At 37.1% G+C, this 9531-nt stretch overlaps 1 protein-coding gene across 1 annotated transcript; it reads left to right on the top strand.

The window, feature by feature from the left end:
• The first annotated feature begins 7 nt into the window (after window positions 1-7).
• On the top strand, window positions 8-9260 carry LOC123746122 (transmembrane and coiled-coil domain-containing protein 5B). The gene is made up of 7 exons (XM_069314097.1): window positions 8-205; window positions 243-1023; window positions 2357-2496; window positions 3691-3853; window positions 5337-5546; window positions 7795-7924; window positions 8755-9260. The coding sequence occupies exons 2-7, from the start codon at window positions 839-841 to the stop codon at window positions 8950-8952; spliced, it is 1026 nt and encodes a 341-aa protein (XP_069170198.1). The 5' UTR covers window positions 8-205; window positions 243-838; the 3' UTR covers window positions 8953-9260.
• The last annotated feature ends 271 nt before the right edge of the window (window positions 9261-9531 follow it).

The raw sequence follows: 9531 nt of genomic DNA, 5'->3' as shown, positions 1-9531 counted from the left end.
GAGTGTGTGTCGTCGACGAACGTCAACCCAAATCAGCTTGTCAGTAGGGTGATAAGTTGTGGTAGTGGAGGGTGAGGCATCTCCACGTTCACCAGACATCACTGGAGGCTGAGGAATCTCCACGTTCACCAGGCATCACTGGAGGCTGAGGCATCTCCACGTTCACCAGGCATCAGTGGAAGCTGAGCATCTCCACGTTCACCAGGCATCACTGGAGGCTGAGACATCTCCACGTTCACCAGGCATCAGTGGAAGCTGAGCATCTCCACGTTCACCAGGCATCAGTGGAAGCTGAGGCGGCTCCACGTTCACCAGGCATCAGTGGAGGCTGAGGCATCTCCACGTTCACCAGGCATCAGTGGAAGCTGAGGCGGCTCCACGTTCACCAGGCATCAGTGGAGGCTGAGGCATCTCCACGTTCACCAGGCATCACTGGAGGCTGAGACATCTCCACGTTCACCAGGCATCAGTGGAGGCTGAGGCATCTCCACGTTCACCAGGCATCACTGGAGGCTGAGGCAGCTCCACGTTCACCAGGCATCGCTGAGGCAGCTCTACGTTCACCAGGCATCACTGGAGGCTGAGGCAGCTCCACGTTCACCAGGCATCGCTGAGGCAGCTCTACGTTCACCAGGCATCACTGGAGGCTGAGGCAGCTCCACGTTCACCAGGCATCGCTGAGGCAGCTCTACGTTCACCAGGCATCACTGGAGGCTGAGGCAGCTGTACAATCTCCAGGCATCGGTGGAGGCTGAAGCTCCTCCGCATTCACCAGGCATCACTGGAGGCTGAGACATCTCCACGTTCACCAAGCATCAGTGGAGGCTGCGAGAGCACTATGGACAGCTCAACACCCATATACAAGTATACCAACAGGCATTGGAGGAAACTTCCCGCTACGGGAGATAATATGTCAATCAATGACCCCAAGCTGAAGCAAGGATACATAGGAGATCTGAATAAAAAGACGGCCATCGAGTTGGAAGAAATATTGAAGAGACAAGACCAAACCTTGAATAATAAGTAAGGAGTTTTGTACTATGATATCTCGAGGCTTGACTTAATTTGGGTCTAATGAAATATACATAATATAATGTATATATATATATATATATATATACAGTATACTTAATATGAATTAATACCATACAAGTACTGATAAACACAGATGTATATTGCATTGCTTAAACAGATTTTATATTAGGGTATCGGCCTAGGCAGGGCAGTGATGCCTTTTTTTTCTGCATCTAAGTAATGCAGCTTCGCATAACCTAACCTAACTATATTTACATGAATTTACCTGAGGGCCACAACCATTCTAGTGGCCTCGACAAAGATAGGAAGACAAGACATATGATCTTTTTCTTGATCATATGTATTATAATGCAACAATGATCACAAACATACTGATCCAAGTACTGTATGTGGAAAAAAAAACACATTTGAAAAATTAGAGCATGCCCATTCTATCATTTTCTGATGAAGGCAAATTGAGGTTAAAATGCTAAATGCATTTTCTAATTTTTCAATTGTGGTTTTTCTGCATAATAATAATTTTATTCATACATCAGAAATTACAGTGGACAAAAAAAAAAGTGGTTTCATAGCTGGGAAATGAATTGTTTATTATATAAAGCCACTAATTACACAGAGCTTAACTTGTATATGATTTTACCGGGGTACGGTCATAGCATGCCCAAGATGGTTCGACAGAGCTTGAACTGTCTCGATGGTGAGATGACTGAGTCAAGGCAGGTCAGGTTTAAGGTGTGGTTTGGCAGTTGAAACCGTTTAGTAACACTCTGAGCCGAGGTAGGTTATAGAATGTTACTCCTGGCTGCTCCATGGTGGTGCTTCTGGAGATGATCTGGTGATGAGGATGATGAATATGTCAGGCAGTCATGTATATACCGGTGAGACATGAGCCAATGCTGCTTTCCGATTTGTTGAGAGAAACTAGTTTGGTCCTGGGAAGTGTACTGTTGTTATAGCAACAGCTATAAGCCTTACCAGTTCTGATGTAGCTGCACTGATCATTTATTATTCCACTTTAAGTGGTTCTTGTGCAACCTATTAACATGTATATGCCACTTAAATTTTTGTGCTTCATCCACTTTATTACTACTTATTTTATTTTCTTACTCATTTCACTCATACCACAACTTGTACTCTTGCCCATTCCTATACCCATCCCACATACATTACTGTACTTAAACCAGTTGCTTATTTAAAAAGAAGAAAAAAGTAAACAAATTAAATTCAGTATTCTATGAACTTAACAATCCTCATGAATGAAAATTTGGCATAAATATAAAAAATCTTGTATACATTAATATTTTATGTTTTACTATTACAGAGTTGTCATATCCAAATTGAAAGATAAAGGGCAAAGTTTGCAGAAACGTCGCCAAGAAATTGCTAATGCACTTGAAGCTGCTCGTGAAAGAGAGAAGAATTTAGAAGAGGCAGAGAGACTTAACGACATAAATTTATTAGGTAAGGCATTTTCTGGTAGTGATTTAAGTACATTAGTAATTGTGACTAATAAGCTGTCACAGGTACTGTGACCGATAAGTAGCAGTCACAGTACAAAATAGTCTGGTACAAAACTGTGTGATCTAACTTTGACCCTTTTTAACCTGCACGTTAAAGATATGTAGTTACAGCTACATATCTTACACATTATATATAGAGGTATACACATTACCATATGTATACCTATTCAGAATTAGGGGAAATTTAGATGAATATTATTCTTTGACTTTAGAATTTTTTTAAATGTTATAAATATTTTGCCTGGGAAATATGAACAATAATTTTGGTGGTCTATAAATATTAATCTATACTGGAAGAGAGAATGTCTGTCTGTCCAAAGTTGGAGACCAGATGCTTAGGCTAGCCTCACCCAAATTTGTAGAGGGAATGGTCTGTAATACTGGTCTTAAATCAATTCCTGTATTGTAAAAGTGCTCATTTAAGATGATTTTTTTATGAAATTCTGGCTTACAGCTATGAGGCAGGTGGATAGACAGATGTGTGCCCCATCATTTGTTTGGACAGGTCCCCTAGATAACCTCAAGATAAGAGAACCTTATTGTAGATGACGGCAAGATCATCTGTAGCCTTGAAAGATTTTTCTTTCTTTTTTTTATTCCACATATTTTGAGTTGGAAAGATGTCTAGCAACAATATTAGTCATGCTGGTAAACTTCTCCAAACCAGTCGGGTTTCATCTGCATTGTACACCTGGAAATAAGTTAAACTTGTGCTTGGTCATCACGCTATGCAATTTTTCTCTTGAATGTCTCCATGGCTACTACATCAGTACAGTACTCAACATCTCCCTGAAATATTTCTCTTAATTATATTGGTCAGTCACCCTGCACTTGACTTGAAATATTCAATGCCCATGAATATGTTACTTAATTTTAATAACAGGAACAAATATTTCCCCAATACACTTGGCCTGTCAAGATTACAATATCTAAATATTTGTCCAGAGACAGGGGAATTAGCTGACAGAAACAAAGTTTTTATTTGTAGGATAAAATCTTTTTGGTAGAATATCAAGAAAACTGTAGTATATTTAAATGAACTTTAATGTTGCAAGTTGGCATGATGTCTGTTTTTTTCATCAGATATTGATAATACTGTTCATGCATGTATTGTACTGTATGCTCTATTTTTCAGAATGGAATAGAGGTATGACTAACACTAAAACTGAACCTCGTAAGAAGAAAGACATTCTCGATAGTGATGATGATGTAGAGGAGATGGATGACAAACTAGACCCACTGAAATTAATGGCATATCATTCTTCTTGCATAAAAAAGCCTATTCAAAATGTTAAGCGGTAAGTGTATGTAAAATTTGCCGCCTCATGATTTTTGGTTTATCAAATAAATTAGGATATTGTACAAATGATTACCTATTCAGTGAGTACTACAGTACCATATTCCCTTAATTGACATTGTAAGAAAAGTCTGTTTTCATAGTAAATAGCAATTAATTTTAAAATATCTTCAGGCCTACTTAATGCTGGTTGTTGAAGGCTGGTGGGTTTTGGTATTATTTTGTCTGGTGCTGTTTATTATAGCCTTCAACAATGTTCCACTCATTAGATAGAACATTCATTCTTGTGCACACAATGTAAGTCAGTCATGATGAACAAATTAGGTGGACTCCTGGGATGAGTTCATTGTGGTGCTCTCCTACCAGGTTTCGCTTGCTGGGTATAGTGTGGTGACTTTCTGTTCCAGCTACCAACTATTCTCTTTGGACCTCATCACTGTTTATGGGGCTTGACTTGGGCTTGCCAATTATGAACCTTCGTTTTGTGGCTTACCTCACTTATTTGTCACTACCAAATTGGGGGATTATTTCTCAAAGCCCTATTTTTCTTTTCTCTTTCCCTTTCAGCTTCATTTATACAGAATTTACTTCTTTTCGTTTTATCACATTGTCTTGCTGCTTGTTGCAGCAAGCGGTCCCTTTCATTATTTTGCCAATACATGCATCACCACACATCTGCTTAGCATTTCTAATAAACATTCCATGCTTACCTACCACATTCATTTGTTCAGTCTTCTGCTCTATTGAATTCTTATACAGTAGTTAGTGTGATCACAATATTAGTTTTCTGTTGCATACTTTTCCTCATGTTTGAGATGTCTGGTACTTTATTAGCTACTTTACATTGTTTTCATTTAGTGATGGAGCATATAGCACCTGGATGTAAAATCATTAAACAGTTATGAATTGTGCCAGAATTGATTTTATACTGTATTGGCGCATTAATCTGTGGTATTGTATGTGGTTTCTTCTACTGTAGTTCCTCTCATGTAAGCAAGTCGACAACCCTGTTCATTAGCGCGGCCTGGTCGAGGACCGGGCCGTGGGGACACTAAGCCCCAAAATCATCTCAAGATAACCCTTGACACTCACCTATATCATTATCTCGTTTCTTATTGCAAAAGACATGGTAAAAAGTCTTTAATGTCACTGCACTCGCATGATATTTTATTCCTAGACATCAGCTCTGTGCTACTGCCATAGCAGGGTTAAAAACTCCAAACTTTTGTATAGAGTCAAATACATTGCATAGAATCAACAGATCTTATTTTTGTTAGTGTGCACTGTTTTTGCTTGTTGAAATACCTGTATATAATACATAAAAACTTGCTTAATCAGCATAATTTTTAATGACTTGTAAAGCCTTGTGATCATAATACATCCCGTTTTTATTGTATTATTCATCTACAAGGATTATCAATATTTGTTTTGTTTTGTTTTTGGGATTGATTTTCATAATGCAATATATTTTTTTCAAAAAGCAGAACTGAAGAGGAAGATCCTGCAGATGCTATTGCCAGAGAATTGAGACAGCTTGAAATTCAAGATCATGCTGAAGTTCTTTCAAAAGCTTTGACAAACATCAGTATTCAAGAACAAAAGCCAGCAGTTGATTTTGGCTCTAAACGAGATCATATGTTGGCTGTGAAACACAAAAAAAATGGTCCAGTGAAGGACTCTTTCAAACCATTCAGGTAAGATCTGGTGCATAGTGATAGGTGAAGTAATCATAATAATCTTTTGGAATATGTATAGATTTTAATGTGTACTGTTATAGCATATTGATTATGTCGTAAATAAATCCTATGCTAGTGATACAATATGACCTTGATAATCCTGACTAATAGTTTGTGTAACAACAATGATGATACTGAAAAGTATCGTCTGTACTCCAGCAGTAAACGTTCCAAACGACAAAAAATGTGTCATCTGTACTTTAAATACTAAAGATTCCAGTAATGCTAAAATGCATCATCCATCTTGAAATTAAAAATTTGTTAAACTCAAGAAAATGGAAACTCATGACGATAATGCTCTTGAGTGTGAGAATTTACACTGCGCTTTGCAAATTTCCTGTAAGAAGTTTGAAAGTTGTTAATTTTTAATTTGGAGTACTGTAACTCAATTGATATGATGCACATATCTCTGCATTTTATTTAAATACAGTATATGTTAAGAAGTTAGTTTAGTTGATTTATTATGTGCCCCATACCCATCCTGTGGGCAGTAGTGGAAAGTGTTGGAGGCACACAATGGGCTCAGTGACTGAACCTCACAATTCATTTAGCTAAGCAAGTTACAGTCTTGATGAGCTAGTTACAAAATTCAATGCACAACAAGTAAATGTGGAATGTTGTGAAATATGAGTATGTTGGAATGTTCATAAAAATTTGTATATTCAGCACTCGTGCAAATTCTTTTTATCAAATCACATTTTATCTTGCATCTGTACTTTAGCAAATTCATTTGCAAACATTTTGACACCAAATTTATAAAAATAGCCCAAAAACTAGCCAAGATAAAGTTAAGTGAGTACTGTACAGGTTTAAACACTTTAAGTGTCTCCAAGTGAGACCCCTAAGATGCTTGGAATGTTTACCCTTGGGAATGTGCCAGCGGGTTGGAATGTTAGTGTTCAATATTTTTATTTTTTTGTTTGTCAGATTCTTACTAATTTTCTAATTTAAAATAATTTGTCAAGCCAGCCTCGTCTTTAGTTTTCTTTCACTATTTTCACTCAACTCGATAGTATCATAGAGTTTCTGAACTGTATCTGTGGTGGAAACTGTGCAATGTATGCCCCCGAGCCTCGACTCTAAAAGTGCACAATTTTTGTTTTTTTTAATTGTGTACCTAGTGCAGGGAACCATCTCCATGCTTACAATACTCTCCCGACATCTCTGTACTCTGGCACCGTTTTGTATCTTGATTAATTTATCAAGATTACATTTGTGTGCACTTTTTGTAACAGAACGGGTGCCACTTTGCATTTACATTGATTTATTTCTAATGCAGTTGTATCATCAAAGCAGTAATTCTAGCAGTTTATATATATATAAGTATCACACATGTCAAATTTATAGAACATCGAATTCAAAATTTTTAGTTTTCAGGTATTTAGTTTTGAACCAAAGTCTCCTTTACTTGTTGCTGATACTAACAAAAACAAACGAGTCTTTATCCCTCGCACATTTATGTTTGGAAGATTGATCAGCATACAGTAACTGATTCTATACCTCCAGTCAGTGGTTTTTATCTGTATTGGACACAACTTAATCTTTTTATAAACATGATTCATGTAATAACATATTACGTATGTTATAACATGAATCTATATAATATATAATAACATATATATATAATATGTAATAACATATTACAGTATTAATTTGATGAATATAAATAGACAATTTCAGTTTAAATATGAAATTCTTAATAACCATTGTCTTATGAGAAAAAATTGTTCCTACAACTCTTTAGGCTAAAAAGTATAACAAATAAGCCTTGTGAATTAAAGTTCATGTATTAATAACAGAAATATTGACTATTTTGTGAATTTCAATGGCAGCTATCATAATGGTATTGCCAATTCTACATACCATACACATGTAGTGACACCATGTAAACTATGTTGGTATCTAATATTTTCACTAAAACTGTCTGGGAGCATGATTTTCTTTGCAGCTTTATGCATGAGTGGTTGTACATTGGCTGATAGTTTGATGCAGTTGATTTAACCCCATTCTTAAATACAGTTGATTTAACCTCATTCTTAAATACAGTTGATTTAACCCCATTCTTAAATATCACTAGCACAGTTGATGTTTTGTGGCAAATTTGTTATTAGTTTAAATTGACATGGTATATATTTTGAGTGCAGTATACATTAATTGGTTACAGCAATGACATTGAAACATTATTTATCATGCCTTTTTCCTTTAGACGCTGCAAGAATCCTCTGCCAGTACCAGGAATAGAACACCATGCGTCTGGTCGTCAAAGCAGTTCTTCAATATGCATTCCACAGAAAGAAGCATTGAAACTTGAGCATGATTACATTGCAAAAGAAAATGTAAGTTAAGAGGTATTATGTATTGAGGTCAACATTAGGTGGTTTAATACTGGATTAATCTGTAGATAAATCTTACAGGATGTTTAAAATTTAATTTTATGGATGTAGCTCGTATCTAATAATGTTAGATATGGGCTCTTCAATACCAGTAACGACAGTCCTAAAAATGTGTGTTTAAAAGCATTTGTTGTGCAAACAGATGGGTGGGGTGTGCAAGCTGGTTAGACATACTTGGTAATATAATTCATTATCAGGTCACTTGAAGTTGGGTGCCCTGATTGTTCTCATAACTGTACATCATTGCTGCATCATCCTGTTTGTTGGCTGGGTGCCCTGATTGTTCCCATTACTGTACATCATTACTGCATCACCCTGTTTGTTAGTTGGGTGCCCTGATTGTTCCCATTACTGTACATCATTACTGCATCACCCTGTTTGTTAGTTGGGTGCCCTGATTGTTCCCATTACTGTACATCATTACTGCATCACCCTGTTTGTTAGTTGGGTGCCCTGATTGTTCCCATTACTGTACATCATTACTGCATCACCCTGTTTGTTAGTTGGGTGCCCTGATTGTTCCCATTACTGTACATCATTACTGCATCACCCTGTTAGTTGGGTGCCCTGATTGTTCCCATTACTGTACATCATTACTGCATCACCCTGTTTGTTAGTTGGGTGCCCTGATTGTTCCCATTACTGTACATCATTACTCCATCACCCTGTTTGTTTTCCAAGATATTACAACCTCGGGACACCTTGAACGATTGAATTAATACAATGTCTAGTTATAGGCTTATGAATAATAATACAAGTTTATTATTTTTTAGGAAAGATTGCTGCAAGACACGAGAGAACAGCTGAAGACATTTAAAACTGAGAACATCGGCCTACCTCCTTCAGTGTCTCTGGGAAAATATCGTGACACCAACCTCTCTAAACATATCCTCGACTTTGAGGATGATGAGGAAGATGAACTGTATTATACAGCTGACTTGGAAACTTATTATGAAAATTTGTCGAAGTGATGCTTTGTAATGATTAGATATTGGATGATTGGTTTTTTTTTTTTTTTGCCATCTCCCACCTCCCCCCCCCCCCCCAATATGCAGGTTTTATTTATGGCCACCAGTTTATTTTGTTGTTTTCATTGTTATATGTTTTATTTGAGGAGTATCACTAGTTAAAAATGTTCTTGCTGTATATAACGGTTCTCATGAACTTTTAATTTTTTATGCACTTTATCATTACTATGTTTAGTTGGCCCTTTGCTTTAAGAATTTTTAATTTGTATATTGTTCTACAGAAATAAAGTAAGCGGTGTGTGATGCTTGAATACAGTTATAATTCACCAGAGGATATTTAAACCTGTTTACCAAGCACTTAGACCAAGAGCATATTCTTGTTTTTGCAGAAATTTATCTAATACTTCATTATAATCCCCCTCAAAAGCTAATTTTCTGGGGGGAGCCCCGTCGGCTCCCCGGAGCTATCCCAGGCTGATATGCTAATGTCAGACTTTGGCATCAGTCATGTGTATGGAGTTCTTAGGCCTACCGGGGACCACGGCCAGAACCGGGCCCCCTCAGAGAGGCAAGGGGAGCAAT

Source organism: Procambarus clarkii, chromosome 78 (assembly GCF_040958095.1).
Source record: "Procambarus clarkii isolate CNS0578487 chromosome 78, FALCON_Pclarkii_2.0, whole genome shotgun sequence".
Taxonomy (NCBI): domain Eukaryota; kingdom Metazoa; phylum Arthropoda; class Malacostraca; order Decapoda; family Cambaridae; genus Procambarus; species Procambarus clarkii.
This window is presented reverse-complemented; position numbering and strand designations above follow the sequence as displayed.